The 25,770-nt window shown below is 37.6% G+C and overlaps 1 protein-coding gene across 1 annotated transcript in view; it reads left to right on the top strand.

Moving 5' to 3' along the window:
• Nucleotides 1-5,013: 5,013 nt before the first annotated feature.
• Nucleotides 5,014-25,770, top strand: part of LOC149138042 (cytochrome c oxidase subunit 6b-3-like) — a 39,968-nt gene continuing 19,211 nt past the window's right edge. The window contains exons 1-3 of the mRNA XM_089447037.1: nt 5,014-5,205; nt 20,934-21,025; nt 21,491-21,572. Of these exons, the coding sequence (XP_089303163.1) occupies nt 5,176-5,205; nt 20,934-21,025; nt 21,491-21,572 (204 nt within the window). The 5' untranslated portion in view covers nt 5,014-5,175. The remainder of the gene's footprint in view (nt 5,206-20,933; nt 21,026-21,490; nt 21,573-25,770) is intronic.

Raw genomic sequence — 25,770 nt, forward strand, 5'->3', positions numbered from 1 at the left:
AATATTTTGCTAGTATAGGAGGCAATACACTCCAATAGAAGTAATAGAAAAAATGAAGGATAATAAAGAGGATAAAAATGTAGTCCTTCTCAACATAATCAAATGGTAGGCTAAATGGAAACAAACACACACAACTTGGCAAAGCCTATGAAATGCGAAGAAGCACATTATTAGATTTTGAAGCCAAATTTTGAATCCTGTGAACAAGAGAAGAATCTATGGGATTTCATTTCCTTCAATCGAAATCTGTAGGTCGAATCTCCTATACAACATTAAAGTCATATCATTAAAAAATGATGAAGTGTTTCCAACTAGCCCTCAGCCACTTCCAATGTTCCCATTTTACTATGGTATGCGTCACCTGAGCATCATGTCAAAAAGGGATGAGGCTAGTTACAAGTTTCAAGTGAATTTGGCAAAAAAATATGCATCACACCTAGAACCTAAGCCCGAGGAAGCCCATGTTATGCAATGCAACACCACCCTAGGTCATGTTTTTCTTTGCAACTTTCAAAAAACCAAATTAAAAAATGAAAATTAAATAAGATGATGCAGAGAAGACACATAATGGGCTAGTCTACAATGAAGTTATTTAAAACCTGGATATCAAAAACAAGCAAGGGTAGTGTTATGCACCAACCAGACACCATAGAGCTCCCTGTACACTAATTTTATTTATAGTTTAGGGTTCATGCGATGGGGAAGGGTTAGGTCTAGCTCTGCATTTTTGAAGTGATGCAAATAACATAATTGTGTGCCTACACGATCACATAGAGGCCATCCTAATACTCAAATCCATCCAACGTTTATTGTGGACATTCAATCGTAGTTCTAATGCATTACTTATAATAGAAGAAAAGAAAAGGTATGAAAAAGTAATAACCTACAAATTTCAATGTAGCAAGGGTTTTTTGATAAGAAGCTAATTAGGCCTAATTAGGTCAAATTTCACACAAGAAAATGTTGTAGACAAAGATAGTTATCATAAAAGGCATGTTTAACCTAAATCAGGGCCTCTATTAGCTTCATCGATGCCCATTACACAGGGTTCGCTAGCCCAATCAAAGAGAGAATATGAACCCATGACTTCTTTACCCAAGTACACCTTCCTCTTCTCCATCTTAATCCACATTTGATTATCCTTACTTCTATATTTGTTGAAACAAATTGCCCGCCAAATCCCCCATATTGCCAACCAAACTGCTGGCCAAAACAAAACATAGAAAACTATGGATATAAAATTGGGTACCAATCGAATGTCTTCTCTTATTTTATAAATTTATAATTTCATTATTTTCATTCTTATTGCTCAATTAAGAACCAACTCACATCAACTTCGGTGTGAAACAGGATGGTGGAAAAAGCTTAAAGAATCTTGGGAAGAACAGGTGTGTACATTTTGCATGCATGGGGCAGTGGAATCAGAAAAAACATTTCATTTTGGAATTTGATGCATTCAAAGACATCAGAGAAAGTTATGGGAATGTTAGCATTGGTTTCTTGGCGTTGTCTTTTCAATGATGGGATTTTTAGAAGGTTGGGCTAGCTCATCATCAATTTGAATAAGAAAATGTTTTATATGGAAAGTGGTATAATGCATTATTAGGTTGTATAAGCTTGGACTCCAAGAAATAATTTTCATTTTCTTCCCCTGGGTTCTAATATTACAAGTGACATGTTGAGCTCATATCAAGTATATTGTTGTAATGACTTCAAGCCTTTTATAAGGTCATAACCATTGATTGATAGCTTATCCTTGTCTACTTGAAAGTATATTATACTTAAAAGATAGTTTAATGATGATTTAGAAAGATCATTTAAAAACAAGGTGGTAGGTGCAAAAGGGACTATATATAACCTAAGGGGACAATAGTTTATATCTATGAATGGTGTATTGAAGTCATCACTAACAAAATAGCACAAACTTACACTTGGTTGTGATAACTCAATATAGACACCAATCCATAAATTAGAAAATTAATTATCATTGGGGGCTCAAGCATCCTCGTAAAAAACACGCTTTCAAACACTCTTCCATCTAATTTTGTCTGGCCTCCATTTTGAAAAAAGATAAGAAATACTTGCGGCACATTTGAAAATGTGCAATGGTTCCATATTCTTGAAAAGCATAACCATGTGCCCAATTCAAAAGCTAATTTGGTTACAAGTAAAAAAAGTGGGACCTTAATTATTAGTGAATGAGAGTGATCTCGCGATTAACCTCTTGTCACAATTAAAATGACTAACATAAACGTTTGATTCATATTATTGTTGAACTTGCTAGGTAGTCATATTTTTGTTCCTAGACCCCATTAGTGATTTTTAGTTGTATTATTTAGTTGTACTACTTATTAACTAATCATACATTTTAACTCAGGACTAAATTAGTCATTTTTAATTGGGTCACTTAAGATTACTCATTTTTGGTAGTATTTCATCCTATGACTAACTTTAATTTCTCATTTTCTACTAGCGATAACATTTCTTAATGTTAAAAATATTGTTAACAAGAATTGACATCACATTGACCATGACTATGTATTAAATAAACCCAACCCCACTCTTAATCCCATCGAAATGCATGCGTAAATTATTCTCATTAAATATTTTAATACGATATTATGCTTATGTAAATCATTAAATATATATTTTGCTTATACAAATCATTAAATATTTTAATTTGATATTGTGCTTATGTGCCTTTTGGAGAAATAAATATAAGAAATTAAGAGATTTTATGAGAAATAAATATAAAAAATTAAGTGTTTTATTTTATTTTAATTCAATTGTTAAACAAAATAACTAGGATGGTAATTGCTTTAAGGAAAGGTATTCATTAAATTTCCAAGTTTGAATTAATGATTTTAAAGAAAATTGGTTATTTGTTTAAATTATATTAAATTTATTCAAAATTTTAATTAATAAAGATTCCACAATAATTAAAATGATCTTCTCACATATTGATAAGAAAATTAAGTTCGGAAAAATATTAAATATACTGTATTTATATTAAAGTGTAGAATTATTACATTTTAAATATTATTATCTCTAAAACACATTAATCCAATTTTTGGAAGTGAGCCACTTTGGATGCTACATAGATTTCTAATTAAATAACAAAAATGTTTATATTAATATATATTGATGTAAAAAAAATGAAAATACCCTAACTCTTCAATTTATTTTTTTAATAAAAATAGAATACGAAGGTTTTACTTGAGTACAAACTCTAGGATCACGATATATATAAATCTTTATTTTTTTAATAAAAATAGAATACGAAGATTTTACTCGAGTACAAACTCTAGATCTCGATTTATATAAATCATTAATTAAGTAAAAAGAATGTTTTTATTAATATATTTAATATAAAAAAGAATGAAAATAGTCTAGTTCTTCAACTTATTTTTTTAATAAAACTAAAAATAAAATATAATATTTTTTTATATTCAAGTTTTTATGATCCATAATGAATTAAACAAAGTTTTTGATAGAAATCAGATGAGATAATTTTTTGGCCGACACGTTTCGAACCAATAAGTGTGGTTCATCATCAGGGCCAGATGAAGAGGTAAAACATGGCAAAGACTTAAATAAAGAACAATATAAAAACATGATTTCGAATAATAACTATATTTAAATAATGTTTAAACTATAATATTAATTTATTAATATATTAAAAGTAAATATTAAAATAAAATAAAAAAACCCTATTTAAATATAAGTATAACTGATCAAGATCTTACCTAAATGAAACTAGCTCAAGAACATAAAGTTATATGAATAAAACTCAATTAAAAGTAAGGTAAACATTATTAGTTTCCTCGTAAGAACAAATTTGATGAAAATTAGAAGAACAATGCCAGAGTTGTTTCCCTTTAACAACAAATTTGATGAGAATTTGAATAACAATGTCATACATTTTGACATTCGATTTGTGAAGTCAAATTTGAGAATAATTTGATGAAGACATTACCTTGGCAATTTGACTTCTTAGGGTTTTAAATAAATAGGGTTAAACTTAGTAAAGTTAGAAATATAGAGATAACAATGAAAACCTCAAACATGAGAGAAGTTGATGTAAAATTAATTTCTTAAAATCTTAAATAAATAGAGTTGGAAAAACATTACTTAAAAAATAGAGATAATAATACAAATTTTAAATTAAAAAACAAAATATAAAATCAAGTCAAAACTAATTTTTTAAATATAACATTAAAACTATTTATCATCTTAAATTAATTTGTTTTAACCATACATTAAATAGAAATAGGGTATTTCAAAATAATTCTTTATATAAATAATAGATTATAAACTTTTTTGAATTAAGATTTCTGTGATCTATAATAATTATAACAATTTTTTTGGTAAAAATCACATTATTCTCGTTTAAATCTTCTGTGATTTTTTCTGAAAGATTTTGTTATAAACATTATAAACTATTTTTTTTTTATAAGTTTGGTAACACTATATCTTTATCATGTCCAATATATCACCGCAAGGTAAGGAATTGAACCAATGACTTCACATCAAGAGAGTGCCTTAACAAATCACCCAATCACAAAGTATCCAAGACTCATGGACATATTATAAACTAATTCTAATTGCTTTACTTTAAAAAATAAAAATAATTTTATTTCTAAAAAATAACCTCATATTATTATTAACCAATTTTAAAATCACCACCAACCCAAAACCAAATTAATATATTAAAATAAAACAATATATTTAATTAATATCTTTTAATATTAAACTCACATATCATTTATAACTTCAATCGTAAAAAATAACACCTCATCTACCTCATCTAACTCTTCTATACGGTTTTATTGTAATGGAGTTGTCTTTAAAGAGACTTTTTGGAAGCTTTTCTAGTGAGTTTTTTTGGTCAAAATCCGGCAGCAATTTAACCTCAATTTTTTCCGCCGAATTCTAAAAACAACTCCATATATCTCTGTGTTTCGTTAGAACCATTAAATAATTTAATAACTCGCTTTTCACCGCATTCCTAATTTATTCATCATGTGTAAAATTGAACGAATCGATCTATTTATGAATCACGTAAAAGTAGGAGCTAAGCGAATATACAGGTAGGGGATCGGTTAATTCCAGAACAATTGTGCCTTGCGACCAGGTTTCATTCTCTGCTCTGAAAACATTTTTCCTATTTTCGGCATGGCGGGCGTCGAGGGGCGAATCATTCAGGTTTCTATCAGCTCGCCATCACACGATTTAGTTTAATCTATATGAATTAGAGACGATTTACAAAATTTTGCCTTTCCTCGTATGTTCAGCAGGGTAACACTTTGCATGGAATTGCGGCTCTTAAAACCGTGATGCTATCATACCCTAATGTCTTTCATGCCAGGGATTTTTTTTTTTTTTGGAGAATTTCCGCGTTTCCCCATTGCAAGTTTTGTTGATCTTTGTACAACCATTGCCTGCTTCTGTTATTTTAAAGTATTCCATGGGGTTTTGCGAGGCCTTTAGTTTTAATGGTAAATTCCGATTTTGATCGTTATGGACGGTCTACGCCTTCTTAGCCTTGGAATTTTTTCATCCTTTCAGGCAATTTTTTCAAAAACGGAGATTTGTTTACCCTGTGGTACTTCATCCATGGATGATTCTAAGATTTTAAAGAAATGTTTCTCTTTCACTATTAATTATAAATATATGCACATGATATATATATATATATATTTTTAATAACAATAAACCTGGGCTGCTACTGACCAGTTTTGAGGATATTAAATGCCTCAAAATGTAATTGATGTAATTATCATATCAATTCATAAATATCATACTTCCACCCCGGTCCAAGAGTCCGAAATTTAGTGATGCCATTCTAGGGAAAACAAAGATCACATAAATTATCAACAGAATCATAAAGGCAGAATGTCATGTGGCTGCAGGGATCAGTCCAGCAGCAGCACGATCATCCGTGTTATTATTGTGCTGCCCTCCCTGACCCTCGATCGGTTACCCTGGCTCTAGTGCATCAACTTCCCGACTATCATTCGTGGGGCTTCTCAGCTTTGGAAATAGTCAGGGCCAACATAGAAACCTAGTTGTTCAGATGCATGGGTTGAAGGCTGCGAGGCCAATTGCTATGCTGCACAGGAACTCTCCCGCCCACCGCCCCCCACCCAGAAAAAATCCCTGTGCGCACAGTTCCGGCATTTCATGGTTTTGGGAATCTTAGGAAACATCTCCAAATTTATGGGAACTTAATTGGGGACTCAAGGATTTGCCGGTGGGGGAATCTTAGGAAACTTCTCCAAATTTATGGGGACTCAAGGATTTGCTAGTCGCCGCCAGGATGTTCCGGCCGATTTTAGGAATGCTTGAGACATATTTTGGGATGTTCTGGGCAGATTTTGGGGATACTCTGGACATGTATCTTCAGTTTTGAAAATGGACATTGATGATTGGATAATATGATCATGATTGGATTTTTGTTAATTTAACTATTGTTTTTCATCAACAACATTACAGCAATCAAAGCCTTTATATCAAAAGACCAGGAAACACAACATTTCAAAGAGCTGATCCTTGTAGTTATTGCTGTGTTCTTCTCATTTTGGGGGTCATCTCAACTTTTACCTATTATGCATAGGTATCCAAGAGTTATTAAAGTGTAGTTCTTCCACCATCGCAACCTTAAGCACTGTGAAAGCAATCAAATTGTAGTGACTTAAGTTTGGTACTAAATGTTTGAATAAGTTCTTATTCAATCACCTTCTTAATCTGAAATGTGAATCTAATCTCAATAAAGCTTTTGGAACCAAAGTGTTTTGCAGCGGTTTTCAACACATCTGTCAAAGAATGTAGAACGTATTGAGAAGGGATTGCCTTTTATGCTTTAACATAATCATCATTGACAAGAAATATGAGGAAGAAAAGTTGCTATAGAGGCTGTTCAGATCCTTCATGGACCTTGTTGTAAATTTAAAATCGATACATTTTGTTCATTAATGGAAAGTCACTAGGTCCAGCAAAAATTAGTCTGTTACGCTTACAAGCAACTGTAAATGTTTATAGTGAATTCTATATATATATATATAATTGTTGTACCCAATCTGCCATCCCTTGGTGCACAAACCGTCCTAAGGATGCATCCCTATGTCCCTACCATGCCCCTGTCCTAAAAACCAGTGCAACATAAACCCGTTATGATGGTGTTCCCTCATGGCCTGGTTTGTTCCTAAGTCACCAGTTTCGACGAATTTCTGCTTTCAAGTTTGGATTTCATTGAGCCTCAAACAATTTCAAACATACGTTGAGGTTTGTCGAACTTATAGGCAAACCTGGGGACAAACTCGATTAAAAAATTGGCATTAAAGGCACTATAAATTCACTTATATTTGTTGAAAATCCACTAGATTCAATTATTAGGGTTAAAAAATAAAATAAAAATAAAAATGTCCAAACCCTCTACTACGTTCCTTTCTCCCTTATGCCATGCGACATTCCTCCTGCCTAGTGTTGGAAAATGTAACTAGTTTCGGTCTTCATAATTGTCATTGTACTCATGTCATTATGTATATCTTATGTAACAAGCAAAAGAAGAAAGAAAAATTATTATTTTCAAGCATGCGTTTCATGCTTCTTATGATTGGTCAATTAGGTCAAGCAAGCATTTTGTGCACGTAGGGTTTGTCAAATCAAAATAATATTTTTTTTGAGTCAAGAGTGTCCCTTTCATTTGTATAAGACACTATTGGGCAAGTTGTAACATGTAAAAGATATAAATTATGAGTCTAGAAAGTAAAATAAGCCTCCAAACTCAAGTCAGCCCTACTTATGAGAAATCGGCCTTAAGAGGCCTAGTTCAACCACAAGAGAAGCATATATATATAGAAAGGACTTCGACTTAATGGATACACACTTCTGCAATTCGATCTTGAGCAAGAAAAAAGGAGAAAGAAGAGCGAAGGTCTAGGAGAAGGAAGCATTTCAAGAAGAAATCGAAAATATGAAGTTTGTGACTATTTTCTCTCACACATGTGAAGAATTAGGGTTTCAACAACTGCTAAAGGCTAAAAATTGCAGGTCCAAATTGTAGGTCTGAATAGAAGGTCAAAATTTTTATTTGACCAAGTTTGACTTTCGTTGAGTTTGAAGACCTTGATTTGCTTGAGGAAGGATCTCTTGGAAGGTTGACACATGCAAGAAGGCTAGGGTTTCAGCCAATGTGGAAAAAGTCAAAGTTGGAATTAAATCGACAAGGATTAAAAAATTGAAAAACTCGTTAAAGTTGGGAGTTTTTTGAAAAAGTCGGCAAAATTATCCACAACATCAAATAAATGCATTTCCACATAAACATGTAAAGAAAGCTAATATATAATATGTATATGAAGTCTAGTGCTACATCACATATCAAAATAGTGAATTAACTCCTGAATCTTGAGTCTTGTTTGAGTCTCAACTCTCAAGAGTCAAAATATCAACAAAAAATATAATAAATGTAATGCCTTTTCCTCTAGATGACGAAGCCCCAACCCCTGGGGATACAAATGGACTCAGTTGTCCTCTAGAAGCCGATAAAAGAAGTGGTCACTGTCTTATGTTGCTGCTGCCCATCCTAGATGGTATCACCTCCTCATCATCCTCATCCTACTCCGCCTCCTGACCTTGAAGCTCCTCCTCCTCCTCTACCTTTGGCTCTCCCTCCCCTGCAACTGCTACTTCCTCTGGATCCACATCTAACCAATCAGGGATCGAGTCCATGGTCTGCCTCTCAGTCTCGACCCTCCATGCAATAATGGTATCAATATTGTCCAATGAGATGGCTTCCACATCAGGAGGATTTTGAAGTTGTCTCACCCACAATCGAAGATTGTAGTAGACGTAGACCATGTCATTGAGGCGTTGGGACTCCAATCTGTATTAGGGTCATGGATTGTAAATTAGTACTTAGAAAATTTAAATATTGAAAATACTCAAATGAATTCAAAAAATTTAATTTGAATTTTTTTTACTTGTTGCGCTTTTTGCGGTGTATTTTGTCAAATGCACTCAAGTTGCGCTCACACCCAGAGGAACTGCATGTTTGGCTGAGCACTCGAATGACAAGCTTTTGGAGATGGGGTACTCTGCCATCATAGCTTGTCCACCAAGCATCTACAAGTTAAAGAAAAATGAGAAACATAAAAAAAAGTTAAAACATTGAAATTCTAAAATTGAAAGTTTGAAACAAACTGAAGCTTACCTGGCATTTTGGCCGTCCTATTCTTAATAGCCATGTTAAAACCAAATGTGCCACCTCCCATCCTAGATACCTCCGTTTCTTTAGAAATATCTTCACGTTCTTGCTCAGATGCCACCATCCTCTCAACACAAGTGAAGAACCCATCCATCACCTCGGCATCAAATTTGAAACCACATGCATAAGCAAATGCCGTGGTTGAGCTAGATACCCGCAGCATGAATGGGGCGATGGAGGGTATTGTTCCATTGCTCATCAATCACTCTCCATATGACCTGTTGTTTCTCTAACCCCTCGTCTCCCTTATCTTCATAATAAGCACGAATGGCTTCTTTGGCCCTATCCATGGCCTCATACAAGTAGCCCATTGCGGGCTTGTCTCCATCAACCAACCGAAGAACCCTTACCAAAGGTTCTGAAATGACACACACCTCCTCTACTCCCGCCCAAAAGCTTTGATCATAAGAAACTATTCTGCATATGCCCTCTCCCTTTGGTTTGCAGCTAATAGATAAAGCACGCCAATCCTGTGAAAGAAACATGCTCTTCACATCCCACATAGAATTCAACAGAGACTGAAGAGATATGAAAGTAGTGGCAAATCGTGTAATGGCAGGACGCAACAACTCTTTGTTGTTGGTGAATCTTCTCATCAAGCTAAGCACAAATGCATGATTATATATAAATTTTGTTATGCTCCTGGATGATTCAACAATATCCCTCACAATAGGAATCTTACCTATATCCTCCAACATCAAGTCAATACAATGAGTATTACAAGGTGTCCAAAACAAGTTAGGATACATCTCCATAAGCAACTTGCCAGCTGCAACATAATTTGCAGCGTTGTCCATTATGACTTTGACAACATTTCTTGGGCCTACTTCTTGAATGAAGATGTCCAACAACTCACATAATAAACATGCATTTTTGATGTGTGTAGAGGCATCAACGGATTTCATAAACATTGCCCCCTTGGGACAACTAACCAAGAAGTTAAGAAGGGTCCTACCCTTCTAGTTAGTCCAACCATCTGACATGACTGTGCATCCAGTGTGTTCCCATGATGCCCTAAACTCCTCCAATCTAGAAGTGCAATCAGTCTTTTCATCTTGAAGAAGAGGCCCTCTCAATTCTACAAAGGTGGGGGCTTTCTACCCCGGGCCAATGACAACAACAACATCAAACATAGGTTGGTAGAATGGGTTTGTCTTGGCAATGTTGAAAGGAACATCACTCCATAGAAGACACTTACTGACCAACCTGTCAGCTTCTGCCTTTTCCTTTTTTTTTAAGTGCCGATTTGATGCCAGGTTGTGCACTAGGTGTGGTTCTAGGAACAAAAAAAGTTGAGAAAGCTGAGGTGTTGGGACATATGGGTGTGGAAGGTGATGCTGAAGAACAACTCTCACTTCCCCCCAGGCCCCTACAAGTTGGATTTTTAGTGCTGCTCTGGTGTCTTTGCCCTCCTCTTTATCCATCAACGATTGAATGGCCTGCCAGATGATTTCTGGAGATGGATTTGGGCAAAGGTCTACCTTTTGTCCTAGAATTTGCCCCAAATGGAATTTTAATCTATTGATACCCCCTGACATATGCTTGCCACACAACTTGCAAGTCCAATACATTCTATTGACCCCCCCAGATTCAGGTATAGTATCAGATTCACCATATTCCCATGTTTGAAACTTTGAACTTGAATTTGAACCTGGGCACAAAAAAATTGAAAAAAATTAAAAATTTCCCATCACATAAGAAGCAAACACAAATGTAATTGTTGATTTTAGATTTTAAATGCCCCTTCTCACTCACTTGAACACACTCAGATTCACTAGACAAGGATTTGAATTTTTGTCATTTGATTCTTGAAAGTTGAAGTTTTGCTTCAATCTAGATTCTAAACAATGTTTTGATTCAAAATTCTAAGCAAAAATAAGATAAAAAAAACTAATAGAATTGTAGAAAAATTTAAGAAGCCATTTATGTAACAAAGACTAAGAGAGAAATTAAAATACATACTCGGCAACAACAAATCGTCACTTTGAATCTCTCATGTTGAACAGTGGACAAATCTCCAAATCCCCACCACAAAACTAGCAAATCTTCTCCTCTTGGGCAATGGCAAACAACTCCTCTCTCCACAGGACGAATGGGAGAAAAAACAACGAAAAAAATATGACATTTTCCCCCTTTTTGGCCTCTTATCCGCGGCCTGGGAGACTTTTTGGTTCGACTCCCGATTAAATTGGGAGTTTTACAATTTAATCCCTATTATTTCGAGAGTGAAAAAATCGGCAAAAAGTCGGCCGATTTAATCGCCCAACTGAAAAAATTAGATTTTTAGGATTTAATCTTAATTTTTTCTCGACTTTTTCCACACTGGTTTCTACTGTCCACAAGGGGTCGAAGTTGCAGATCTGAAGTAGAGGACCGAACAGTGGAATTGAAGCAGTTCAAGGAACATTTGACTCTTGATCTTAAAGGATTTTACTAGATTGAGGAAGGACTTCTTGGTGAGCTGACTTGGTGCTTGGAGGAGGACTTGGTCTAGGAGTTTGGGTCTTGGTTTTTCATTTGACGCAGATTCTATAAGAAGAGGAGATTCTTTTTGGACTTTCCACTTGGAGGGGTTTTGCCCTGACTTGGAGCTTACTTCTTGTGTCTATTGCCTTTTGTTTTTGCTCTTGATAATTGTTTGGTAAAAAGATCTAATAAAGAAACATAAGAAGATAATTAAAGTTCAGAAGCAATTATTAAGGTTAAGGATAATTGGTTTAAATAGCTGCCCTACTAGATTCTCCAACATGGTATCAGAGCTAAGGTGAAGAAAGAGAAAGCAGCTTGAAGATTATCTTGTTGACATAAGAAGGGATTGCTTGTCAAGGGGAATCATTTGCAATGGACACAAGGAAAGAAGAAGAAGACCTATTGATCTAGAAAGATGACTAAATCAAGCTCTCAATCAAGACCTCATCATCTTAAGAAAGATCAAGTTCTCATTGAAGGAAGGAACAATAAGTTCTTCTTGAAGGCTCTCTAGAGCACTCCATCATCTTAAAGAAAAGGAAACATCAAAGAATTTTGGATCATCATCCACTCTTTGAAGCTGGTTGAAGACGCTATTATTGAAGGCATCCTAGAAGTCATCATTTTAGGGCATTTTTTTTAAGTCTCTTTGAAGGTCTTGAAAGCATCAAGATAGTTGGAGACATCATCAAGAAGGAGGACTCTTGGTTGACAAGTATCATATTGTCTTCTATGTCTCAATCTACAAATCATATGGCTACATTTTGCAAGGAAATCAACAAGCTCGTTGGATCAACAAACTTCCTAGCATGGAAGAAGAGGATTGACTTGGTGGTGCTCACAAAAATGAAGTCATGAAATATGTTCTTGGTGAAGTTGCTGTACTAGACAAATATAAGACTCAAGAGTTAGCAAAATACAAGAAGGGAGAAGTGAGAGAACAAAGGATCATTGTTGAATCTCGAAAGGATCATCTTGTTCCCTTTGTTGCTGATTTGAAGACATCTAAAGCTATGTATTATTAGTTGATAAAATTGTATAAGTACATAAGGCCAGAAGATATCCTTGAGGAATCAACTATATAGAACAAGGAAATTAAAGGATGAAGACATGGCCACTTATCTTATGAAGATCTCACAAATAAATGACCAGCTGGAAGGGCTTGGGGGAAGTTGTTTCAGATTAAAAAACGACTACTTGTGTATTGAATGCTTTGTCACCTAATTGGAGCAATTTTGCAACTAGTGTCTACTCAAGAAATGATACTACTCCTTTTGATGAGTTATGGGCTCAATGTCTCTTGGAAAAAACTAGGATAAAGACAAAAAATGACATTGAATCAAATGAGAAGTCTCAAGCCTTTGTTGTAAAGTCCAAGAAGAAGAAGAAAGGGAAGTTTGGAAAGTCCAAAGGAAAACAAGATATGTCTAAGATTCAATGCTTTGGATGCAATGAGTATGGACATTTTAAGAGGGATTGTCCAAACAAGAAGAACAACAAAAGGAAGGAAAGGAGTGAAACTCACATAGTTGAAGAAAAAGAAGAATTTGAGAAGAAGCCGAAAGGAGAAGATCCCAAGGATCTTTACTATTGAAGGAAGCTCCATCTCTATTAGGTTCATTATGCAATTTATCTTTCTTTTATTAAGTAGAAAGTAGAGTAGCATGCATTATTACATTCTCTAGAAGAGTCTTGGTTTTTGTAAAAGCATGGCATCATAGAAGGAAGCATATGATAGTAGAAGAATTAGAGTCTACATGATCAAGTTGCTTTGGTAGGAATCATCTAGCTTTTAAGAATGAGAAGATTGGGACCATATTGCATATTATAGTTCATCCAAGCATGTTTTCTAACAAATGTTAGAGATAGTCATGTTGCAAAAAGGATCATTAAAGATCCCATAAGAATCATCATTTAGGAAGGTTCTTGGAAGAAGCATTATGGCTAGTATGTATTTCATCTAGTATGGAAACTATAGTCTTGAAGGATGGAGGCATGCAAATGGTCGAATCGCAATTTGAAAGGCAGAATTGGAGTCTTTCTCTATGAAGAAAAAACTTATCTTCAATAAGTATTGAAGCAAGTCATTCAAAAGGATGGCTAGATGGTTGTATGGAAGCAGGGGTATGCATATTTTTAAGTAACTCTTCTCCAAGGGAGGGTTCATATCTACAAGAATCATGCATAAATAGTTGGCTATAAGAATGTGCTTGGTAAGTCTTTCATGTGATTAGTCATTGCTGGAAAGGAGTTTGGTATGCTTTGGAATGGCCAAAGATCACGACTCTTCCATAAGATAGCACGACATAAACATAATGATATTGATCAACATCAAGTATGGTCTCCTGAAGAAAGAAAGGGAGTTAATAATGACAACTCCAACAAAGATATTGTAGCTTGTTGATTAAATTGTTCCATGAGCAACTCGATTAAAAGTAAATGCATGGAGAAGTACAATATGGAGATGGATCATGTGGAAGAATTTTGATCTCAAAGGATACAAGTAAGAAAATGCTTTGATGAAAGGGCCATCATGATAAGGCAAGTCTGATACTATATTTTGGTATTGGTTACTTGGTTGATATATAGTTTTGCTACCTAGAAGAATATTGCATATAACAATTGAGGCAAGTTCAACTGTTGGTGTTGAACTCAATTCAAAGAACTTATGGATTGAGTGAATGGTTTTGGTAATCCTTGAAGAATTGTATGGTCAAGATGTTTACATCATCTTGGGATTAAGAAGTAGCAGTACAAAGAAATAACCTGTTGTTCATATAATGATGAAGATCTCTTTCATGTCTAACTAAGCTCTACTTTGATACAATGCTTTTATTGATGATGACTAGAGGAAAGTGATATGAAAGGTTGATGGCCTGACACCTGTCACAAGATTGAAGGAAGAAGATGGTTCCATAACATCCATGAAGAAAGAAGCTCAATATGATGAGATGCAAAGAATGGAGGAGTAATGCAGCTACTACTTGAAGATCTCCATGAAGAACTAGTAGCTGATACATATATGAAAACAAGCTAAAAAGCTTGTGGTTATGACTTCCCAATTGAAAGGAAGTAAGGAATCTCTTCTATGCTTAAGAGGGAGTAAGAAGTCTCCTTAAATGTTTATGAAGGAGCAAGGATCTATTGCTTTTTTAAGAGGGAATGGGGTCATCCTCCCTGGTTGAGAGGGAGTAATGATGAACATCGTATTCTCTTCTATCATCTGTCATGCACTAGGCTAGGACTAATAGTCATACGTCTTGTGAAAGCCATGGTAGGGGGAATGGAGGATTGGATAAGCATCTAAGATTAATACTCCTTGAGGATATAAAATACGAGATAGGAAGTAATCTTGTTGACCAACACTCTGAGGATTGGATATGTATCCGAGACGAGTGGTCGAAGAGGACCGATATTCTTTGAGGATTGGGAATCCAAGATAAGAATAGTCCTAAAAGGACATACCTAGTGAATATTCGAATGGGGTATGTACCTTGAGAGGTAGTTTGATATCTCACATAAAGCCTCCTAGCGTTATGCTTTGATATAAAAAGAGCTTCTCAGTTAAGGCCTTGCTATATTGACAATGTTGGTTATGATATTGATGCTTAAAGATGACTTGCCAATCTGACTCTTCTTATGAGAACTCTTCAGTTTGAGAATATCCTTGTACCGGTTGTACAGTTATGAATACCTCCTTAGTTAAGAGGGAGTGTTGGAAAATTGTAACTAACTTCAATCTTCATAATTGTCACTGTACTCATGTCATTATGTATAGTGGGTCTAATGGTCAAGAGCATGTGTTTCCTCCTAAGAGGTCACAGGTTCAAAACCAGAAGGGGGTAGAGTATGTATGCCTTCGTAGACTTAGCAGTGAAATTGCTGCGCGGAGGTGGGTCCCTTGTCCCACAAACAAGGGGGTCTCATACACCAATTTGGTGTCTGGCTTGGCCGTGACCTTAAAACTGGATAATAATAATAATATGTAACAAGCAAAAGAAGAAAGAAAAAATATTATTTTCAAGTATGAGTCTCATGCTTCTTTTGATTGGTCAATTAGGTCAAGCATGCATTTCATGCTCCTAGGGTTTGTCAAGGCAAAATAATATTTTTCTTGAGTCAAGGGAGTCCTTGTCATTTGCATAAGACCCTATTGGGCAAGTTGTAACTTGTAACATGTAAAAGGTATAAATTATGAGTCTAGAAAGTCAATTAATCCTTACAAGAAGTTATAACAAAGAATACTAGAAGGGAAGGAAAAAAACAGTGTTCCACGGGGACGCGTCCCCCAGGGTGGGGTGCACGCACCCCGCGCACCCCACGCACCCGGGACGGGGAGACTCTCGGGGGTGCGTTTCCCCACGTCCCCCTTTTGGGGAGACTCGGGGAGACGCAAGGGGGTGTGTTTCCCCAGTGTGGGAGACTCGACTCTTCGAAAGGGGTACTTCTGGGCGTCCCCCCAAAAATGGGGTTCTTCTGGGCGTCCCCCCGAAAATGGGGTTCTTCTGGGCGTCCCCCTTCATTTTTGTCTAATTACCCTTTATAAACTAAAAAAAAAAATTAAAAAAAAATGAAAATTAATTTATTAAAAAAACATAAAAAATAAAAATAAACTAAATTAATAACTACAAATAAAAAATTACATTAAAACTTAAAAAGTTAGGGTTAAAAACTTAAAACTTAATTCAACTTTTTAGTTTTCACTTGCCGCCATTCATGAATCGTATGCTTACGGTTTACCCTTCATTGTTCAACGCATTTTTTCTCTTCCATTTTCTGAGTTCTCTTCAAACCTTCAGCGCATCCTCCAGGCAGTGCAGGAAGCGACAGGTTCAGGGTGCTGTTAGGTTCTTGCTCCAGGCAGGCGGCAGGCAGCAAGCTGATTAACACAGCGGCATCCTCCCACAGCCGCAGCGACATCCTCCCACGCCGGCAGCAGCATTCTCCCACGCCGGCAGCAGCATTCTCCCACGACATCCTCCCACAGCCGCAGCGAAATCCTTCCACGCCGGCAGCGGCATTCTCCCACGCGGGCAGCGGCATTCTCCCACGCCGGCAGCGACATTCTCCCACAGTCCCACGCAACAGATGTTAAGTTTTAACACTGAACAGAGGAGGAATTCATTTCTGAAGTGATTTTGTGAGGAGGACGTTCGGAGGAATTAGTTTTAACACTGAACAGAGGAGGACGTTCGGAGGAATTCGTTTCTGAGGTGATTTACTGATTTTGTGAAGTAATTTTGTGGGATTTTTAAATTTTTTGCTGTCTCTGAGGTGGTTTCGTTGGGCTTCTCAGCCTTCACTAATCTGGCCATTTATTATTTAAATTTTAATGCTATTATTAATTATTAAATTGTTTTAACTTGTGCCAAACCCTCCACGCAGGCAGCATTGCTGCTATACCATCGTCCTCCACCCAGCCGGCATCTTTGCTGTAACTGTAAGCCTGTACAGTGTAAAGTGTAATGCAACGCAGCTGCTCCAAAGTCCAAACTTCCACGCAGCTGCTCCAGACTGTACACAGTGAGTTTGACTGCAATTTTTTTTAATTTTTTTTTTCATTTTTCACTGTTTCAGTGTTAAAGTTTTGAAGTTTTTTCATTTACATGTCATTAAAAATTAAAAAACTCAGAACTGTAAATTCAATTGTTTGTCAAATTCACTGTTAAATTTTTTTTTTTTTTAACTCAGAACTGTAAAATTTAAATTGTTTGTTAAATTCACCGTTTAAATTTTTTTTTTTTTTAAAGCAAACCCTTCTTGCAGGGCATTAAATAATACAAAATCTGCAAAATAAACTATTTGCAAAATGAGTGACAGCGACCAAAGTGGCAGTGACAGTCAAACTGAAAATGAATATGATTCTCAAACGGAAACAAGGAGTCCTCTTCAAACTGAAACGCAACCAACAAGGAATGAAACCCATTTCAGTAGTACAGCTAGTGCTAATGTCATTTCAACGACTCCAACGGCAACCCCATCAAAGTCATTGGCAGAATATGCAAAGGGGACATTCAATCCAAGCAAACCTCTTGTGCTATATGCTACCAAAATCACTGGCCCTTCAACCCAACCAAAACCGGGAAGCACAAGAGGTGGGACACGCCATTGGAAATGCAACATTTGTGCCCATTCTTGGGCTGGGAGTTATAGTCGTCTCAGGATGCATCTTTTGGGTGTAGGTGGCAAAGGGGTTAGCATATGTTCACATTTAACACTGCTGCAAAAATCAGAGCTCTTGAGAATGCAAATGGCAGCAGATGCAAAGGGCATGTTCTCAAGCAAAAATGTCATGGCCCAGCCTCAAGAAAATTCTAATGAAGCCACAAGCTCAAGAAGAAAATCAAAGAAAGATATGCCTCCACCACCTCATATTGGGACTAAGGGTTCCCGCTCTTGTGCAGTGGGACCAACTCTTGCAGGGATGTACAGTAAGTTGAACCGTGATGATACAGATGATGCCATTGGCAAATTTCTTTTTGCCAATGGAATTCCTTTCCATGTTAGTCGTTCTCCTTACTACAAGGAGATGGTCAAGGCAATTGCAACAGCAGGACCCTCATATGTGCCCCCAGGTGAACATAAGTTGAGGACAGTGATATTAGAAAGGCAAGTGGCCAATATTAATGTGCAAAAGGAAACTTTGAGGCAGACATGGGTGAGGGAAGGTTGTTCTATTGTTATGGATGGGTGGACAGACATTGCCAAACGTCCACTCATCAACATCATAGTCACTTGCCGAGAGGGGCCTTTCTTTCTTAGAGCTATTGATTGTTCTGGAAAGCGCAAAGATGCGGCTTTCCAATTTGAGCTTCTTCGTGATGCTATAGAGGAGGTTGGCTCTACAAATGTTGTACAGGTTGTGACAGATGCAGCGGCAGTGTGTAGATCAGCAGGATTAATGGTTAAGAGTAAATACAGACATATTTTCTGGACCCCTTGTTGTGTGCATGCACTCAATAATGCATTGAAAGACATTGGCAAAATTGAGTGGGTATCTAACTTGGTGACAGCTGCAAGAAATGTGCAAATGTTTATTTGCAATCACCACACCTCCTTAGCCATGTACAGGTCTCATGCGAGGAAGGAATTCCTCAAGCCTACTGATACCAGATATGCTAGTTATTTTCTTTTATTAGAGAGGATGTTGGAGGTGCAGTCAGCATTGCAGGCCATGGTTGTGACTCCAGATTGGAACAGATGGGCAGAATCCAAGACAGAGGAAGGGAAGAAAATCAGGATTCAGATATTGGATAATGATTGGTGGACAGATTGTGGTTATTTGGTGTCACTCTTACGTCTTGTAGTTGAGGTCATTCGCTACACTGACACAGATTCTCCTAGTCTTGGAGAAATCTATGAGACTTTTGATAGTATGTTGGATCAAGTAAGGGTGGCCATTCGTGAGAAAGATCCTTCCTTAGAGTTCTATACGACTCAGATTCGACCCATTATTCAGCGTAGGTGGGATCGAATGAATACACCTTTGCACATGGCGGCATATGCACTCAACCCAAAATGGTATGTGGCAAGAAGTGGTAGAATTCTTCCCATTGAAGATCCAGAGGTCAAAAAGGGATTTCGAGCAGCCATTACAAAGATGTATAGTTCAGAAGAAGGGAGATCCATTAGGAGACAGTGGATGCAATTTGCAAGTCTCAGTGGTCCCTTCAACAAGCCGGATGCAAGGGAAGATCGCAATGATTTAGGCCAGACTGACCCCATTGGTTGGTGGACCATGCATGGGGATGAGGCTCCAGAGATCCAACATCTTGCTATTCGCTTATTGAGTCAGATTGCCAGTTCCTCTGCAGCAGAGAGGAATTGGTCCACATATAGCTTCATCCACTCTATCAAGAGGAATAGACTTTCCTCTAGGAGAGCAGAGAAGCTAGTTGCAGTGCATAGTTCTCTACGTCTTGCACATAGGAAGACACCAGAGTATCGAAGGGGACCAGCAACACGATGGGATGTGGATCCAGAGGATAGTGCACAGATAGATGATGAGGATGGACCAGATGAGTTGCAGCATGGTTTGGTTGGAGTTCCATTGGTTACTCAAGAGAGTGACTCTGACTCAGATAACGACATTCCCATTGATGTTCCTGATGACTTCATGCAGCAGATGGATGTAGAGGACCAATCATTGAGATTGAGTCCTTGAAGTTGATTTTATTTTCAGTGTTCATTTTGATTTTCCATTTTTACTTTTAAGTTTTAACTTTTAACATTTGAGTTGTGACACTAGATATTGATGACCGACTCTTCACTCTGAACTATTTTTGAGTTTGAAACTTTGAGTTATATAAATTGAAAATTTGAATTTAGTGTTCAATTTAGAATCTAGAAGACTAGAATGATGAATGATGAATTCAAAATTTTCAATTTAATTTTTAGCTCAATGATTCAATATAACAGTAAATTATAGAATGATGTAAATTATAGAATGATGATTGATGAATGATGAATGATATGGATCAATGTACATTGTATTTGAATATTTCATATTGAATTTTATTATTGAATCTTGATGAATTAGCATTATTGAACAATGAATATGAACATGAAAATTTCAAAATTATATACATATATATAATATATATAATTAAAAATTATATTATATATACCTCGACGTCTCCCCGTCTCCCCTAAATTTCCCTAAAATTTCAGGGTTCTCCCACACGTCCCCTTTGTGCGTCTCCCCGCACCCGCGTCTCCCCGTCCCGGAGACTTGGTGGAACATTGGAAAAAAACATATATGCTTCGTTCTTGACTAGTAATTCTGCATTGTGCTTTACTGCAAAGTAGAATATGGCAGGTTCTTGAATAGAATTATTGGATTCACAACCAATATGGTAAACTTTTATTCTGTGAAGGAATGCCAGATGTTTTTGTGACATAGGGTCATTTCATGCATGAAATTAGTTCTGCTAAATTATTATACAGGTTAGGATTTTTCTTAGTACTTGTTATTGAATTAAAAAGCACCATATTTACTGTTTTTACTGTTTTTTGGTGAAACTTATACAGCAATAGATTTAGCAATAGATGTGATATACAACAAAACAGTGGATTATCTCATCATAGTTAACTGCTGAGATGGCATTTAGAGTTAGACTCTAGTCGTTTATTTTTTTCTTAGCATATATTATCCCATTGGAGATGGAAACAATAATCTCACGTTGATGACTGATATCAGATTGATACCTTAAAGACTGCGCCAGCAGATTTCCGATTCCCAACAACAAATCAAACAAGGCACTGCTTTACTCGTTACATTGAGTACCACAAGTATGACAAGTATTTCTTATATATGTATATCTATTTGTTTTCTGTAGTTGCTATGGAATTTGATTATATAGTAGAAGAATTAGTACAAACCATGCTAACTTGCCATGAAAACAGAAAGGACCATACTCTCCGGGCGAATGGTGCACAAAGTGAAGCCATGCAATTGTTCTGTTTTGTATTTTATCGGTGTGGATAGGGATGGCGGGTAGAGAGTTGCATTAGATTGTTTGCAATGGGGTTGATTGAACGAGTGGAAGGAGGGATGGATTTGGATTGATTGACTTTTTCTTTCCATATGTTATTTTTTGGGGGAAGCACGTAGTTAAGATGTGTTGCTGTGGCAGGGGTGGGGGGTTATAAAAGGGATTGATTTGGGTGGCTGTGGGAAAGAGGTTCATATCTGTGGAATGCTACGATGAGATGAGACAATATTGATTATACAGAACTTTACATGGCTATATGCAGATGTGTAGCAGCAAAAGGCGAAGGTGCTCCTGAATGTGACAAATTTGCAAAGCATTATCGTTCTCTTTGCCCTGGTGAATGGGTAAGATTTTGTGCTTTTTCCTACTTTAATTAATAAAACATAGTAGTGTAGTGCTATTTTTCTGTTCCAAATTTTTTAGATATTTTTCATGGTTGTGATTTACTTCTGGGTGTTTTGCTAAATAATAATTGAATTGGCATGGATTTACCTTATTTTAATGTAGCAATGCATAGATCCCAAAACCGTAGGTGATCATATTGCATTGTGGTGCTTATGTCCTCAATCACATAAGGAATTCTTTTAGCTTTTACACTGCTATATCTTTCTTATAAGTCTCAATATCTTTGTTGTCCTTTTTGTCCTAGCAGGGAAAAAGTCTTTAGTTAATAATAATATAGTACATTAGATTAGAGGGTTGCAATGCAGAAACCAATCATTGTTTTTTCGAGTAAACAGAAGGATTCTATTAAAAATACATCATTTTATGAAAAGACTCCCAAGAGCAAGAGAGTTTGGAGCCTAACTAAATCAGTGTTTTCCAAGCAAACTAAAAAATTGGCCTATTAGACTGTCCAGGGATCATCACCAAAGGATTCTCTCAGAATAAAAACATACATTTAAACCTTTCAGAAACACTATTGAAGGTAATTTTATTAATGTCCAACTACTGACAACAAATATGTTGTAGGGACTGCTTAGTACAACAGTGTGATATACAAGGGGGAGTGCAAAGTGCACTCCTAAAGAAGGCATATAAAAAGTATGAAGCAGATCTAAACTATGCTATGCTATATAAGCTCAATGGTTTAGGACAATGAAATTGAAAAAGCAGAGGGGTAATGCAGAAACATGCAAGTAACAATAGAGCCCAAAATCAAAACATGCAAGTACTGCAGGTCACCCACCCCCAAAGCTCACTCTTTTAAGATTTGAAGCTGAAGGAAATAAACTTATGATAGATGACTAATCGGAGGATCTGGTTTGAGATGTCTTTGTTAATTTTAGGTATGTTCTATGCTTAGAGCAATTTATTTCAATTTTCACAGTTAGCTCAATATCTTTTCCAGATTAGCAATCACATCAACATTAAAGTAAACTGCAGATAGAACATAAACATAAATCGTAGAAGACAAGCCAAGACAAGAGGACACAAGATGTGGCGCTAACCAGGGACAAACCCCAATGTGGGGAAACCCTTGATCAATTCTTCTTATATGTTCTTCAATAGTTCAGCACAGAGAGAGAGAGAGATAGTACATTTACAACAGAAGTCAACACTTTGACTTATCTAGATAGGAGCATAGATCATCTCTAAGAAGATGATACATGGGATCAGTTGAAGACATGCTGCTTCAATTGATTCTCCAAGGTGACTCCTTCACCTATCGTTGTGCTGCATTTCGTCATCATGCGGCACCTCACTGTGCTGCACCATGCTGCACCCATCATCACTATGCTGCATCTCATCATGCTTCATTAATCATGACTGTACCCATCACTGTACTGCATTATGTGCCATTGTTGCACCATGTTGCCATACTGACCTATGTGCTGGCTACATCTTGCTTGCTTGTTGTCCCTAGCTTGCTTGTTATCCCTAGCATGCTCGTTGTCCTTTGCATGCTAGCTGTAACATTGCATGCTTGGTGTATTTGCTGCTAAGTACCATACAACTGTCCCAGTGTTAGTTAGTTGTCCCTTGCATGCTGCTTTTCTTCGGAGACAGATGCTCTCGCTGTTTCGGCAGTTTCGGCAATTTCAGCTGTTTCCGACAGTTCCAGCTATTCCTACCTATTTTGGCAGCTTCGGATTTTCCCGGCAGTTCCCGGTAGTTCCGGCTTCTGCCCTCTGTGTTAGCTTTCCTGGCTGTTCCGGGAGTTCCGGCTGTTCCTGGCAGTTTTGGCTGTTCTCGGTAGTTCCGACAATTCTCGGCAGTTCCGACTATTCCCAGCAGTTTCGACAGTTCCCGGCAGTTCCGACTTTTCCCGACAGTTTCGGCAGTTACGGCTTCTGCCCTCTGCGTCAGCTTTCCCGGTTGTTCCGGCAGTTCCCGCTGTTCTTGGCAGTTCTGGCTATTCTCGACAGTTCCGACAGTTCCGACAATTTCGGCTATTCCCGGCAGTTTCCGACAGTTCTGGCAATTCTGGCTATTCTCGGCAGTTCTGGCAATTCTAGCTATTCTTGGCAGTTCCGGCTATTCCCACCAGTTCTGACAATTCTGGCTATTCCCGACAATTCCGGCAGTTCCAGCAGTTCCGACTATTCCCGACAGTTTCGGCAGTTCCTGCAATTCTCGGCAGTTCTAGCAATTCTCGACAGTTCCGGCAGTTCTGGCAATTCCGGCTATTCCCGGCAGTTCTGGTAGTTCTAGCTATTCCGGCTATTCCCGACAATTCCGACAATTCGGGCTATTCCCAACAATGTCGGCAATTCCGGCAATTCCCGGTAGTTCCGGCAGTTCCGGAAAATCCCGCTATTCCCAGCAATTCCGGCAGTTCCCGACAGTTCCGGCAATTTCGGCTATTCCCAACATTCTCGACAGTTCCTGCAATTCCGGCTATTCCCGACAGATCTGGCAGTTCCCGGCAGTTCTGTTAGTTCCTAGCAGTTTCCGGCAATTCCAACAGTTCCGGCTATTCTTGGCAATTCTCGGCAGTTCCTGGTAGTTCCAGCAATTCTGGTTTCTACCCTTTGGATTAGGGCAGCGTTATCCCTTAGGATCTCTCCTCCTACTAAAATCCAAAGACAAGTAGAGAGGAAGAGATCCCAAGTGTGTTGAAATGACTTGAAGGCCACCTCTATTTATGCTAAAACGTTGAGCACAAGTGGGGTTTATTTGGTTGCTGGCTGACCTTGATGAATTGTCCCATAACACAAATAAATTCATATCTCCATGAATACTTATCGGAATCAGATGATCTTTAGATCAATCCTACACCTCTCGATGAGAGGGATCCAAGAAAATATCAACTTCCATTAATAAGATGACCCACATGGAGTTTGGCCCTAGTTGCCAAATTTAACACTCCCTCTCAACTAGGGAGAACTCCATCCGCTGATCCATATGTCCGACTATACTATCTCTGCCATCAGTGCCCTACACTGCTCTGCTAAACCATGAAGAAGAAGAATTGATCGAGAATGTCTCATACCATTCTCTACTGACCTGAAGTCAGTTTCATCTCAAGAGAGTGTCACATCACTCTTACTGGCCCGAAGTCAGTTTTATTGATCCAAGATCAATATCACAAGTAAGTGTCTCAAACCACTCATACTGATCCCAGATCAGTTTCATTGATCCCAGATCAATGTAGGCCATCCTAGCATAGGGAGTACGGTAGATACATTGATGCGTCCATCGATAGTACTACTATGGTCCCTAACCCCATTCCCTTGCTCATTGATCAGATGAGAGGTACTTCCCATGAGTCCCAGATTGCATGGGTAGGATGCCTCGAAAGGAACTAATCATCCCATCCACAGAAGAATGAATCATCCTGCTCCACAATTGCCACGGGAGAACTAATCATCCTATTTCACAGTTGCCACGGGAGAACTAATCATCTCGGCCCACAGGAGAACTAATCATCTTGTTCCACAGTTGCCATGGGAGAACTAATCATCCCTGCCCACAGGAGAACTAATCGTCTTGTTCCACAGTTTCTGCGGGAGAACTAATCATCTCGGCCCGCAGGAGAACTAATCATCCTGTTCCACAGTTGCCACGGGAGAACTAATCATCCCAGCCTACAGGAGAACTAATCATTCGGTTCCATAGTTGCCACGGGAGAACTAATCATCCCGGCCCATATGAGAACTAATCATCCTGTTCCACAATTGCCTTGGGGTATCACAGGGGAAGGTTGAACCTGTCATCTTGTACATAGCGCATCACTAGTGGAGGGTGAGTCGCCCTGTGGTCGTATGTTTCTCCAGCAAGTACCCCAAGCCCCCCAGAGCTCAATGCATGCAACATGCAGGACCCTTATAAGAAGGTCTCTCAATGACTCCAAGTTGTTTGAGAAAGTCATAGATTTGACCTTTTCCCGGGCCTTTGACAAAATGTCTGCGACCTGTACATCAGTCTCAATGCGATGGAGCCTCCTTGCTCATCGACTTACCATATCCCAGATAAGGCAGTATCTGATGTCTATCTGCTGGAGCAATCATCAAACACGGGATTCCTCAATAATCGAATCCCCCCTTTGGTTGTTATAGAGAATCACAGTGGTATTCATCATGTGTACAAACAACTCAC

The sequence above is a fragment of the Pinus tabuliformis genome, chromosome X (assembly GCF_031772625.1).
Source record: "Pinus tabuliformis cultivar Carrire ecotype Pingquan chromosome X, CPIR1, whole genome shotgun sequence".
NCBI lineage: Eukaryota > Viridiplantae > Streptophyta > Pinopsida > Pinales > Pinaceae > Pinus > Pinus tabuliformis.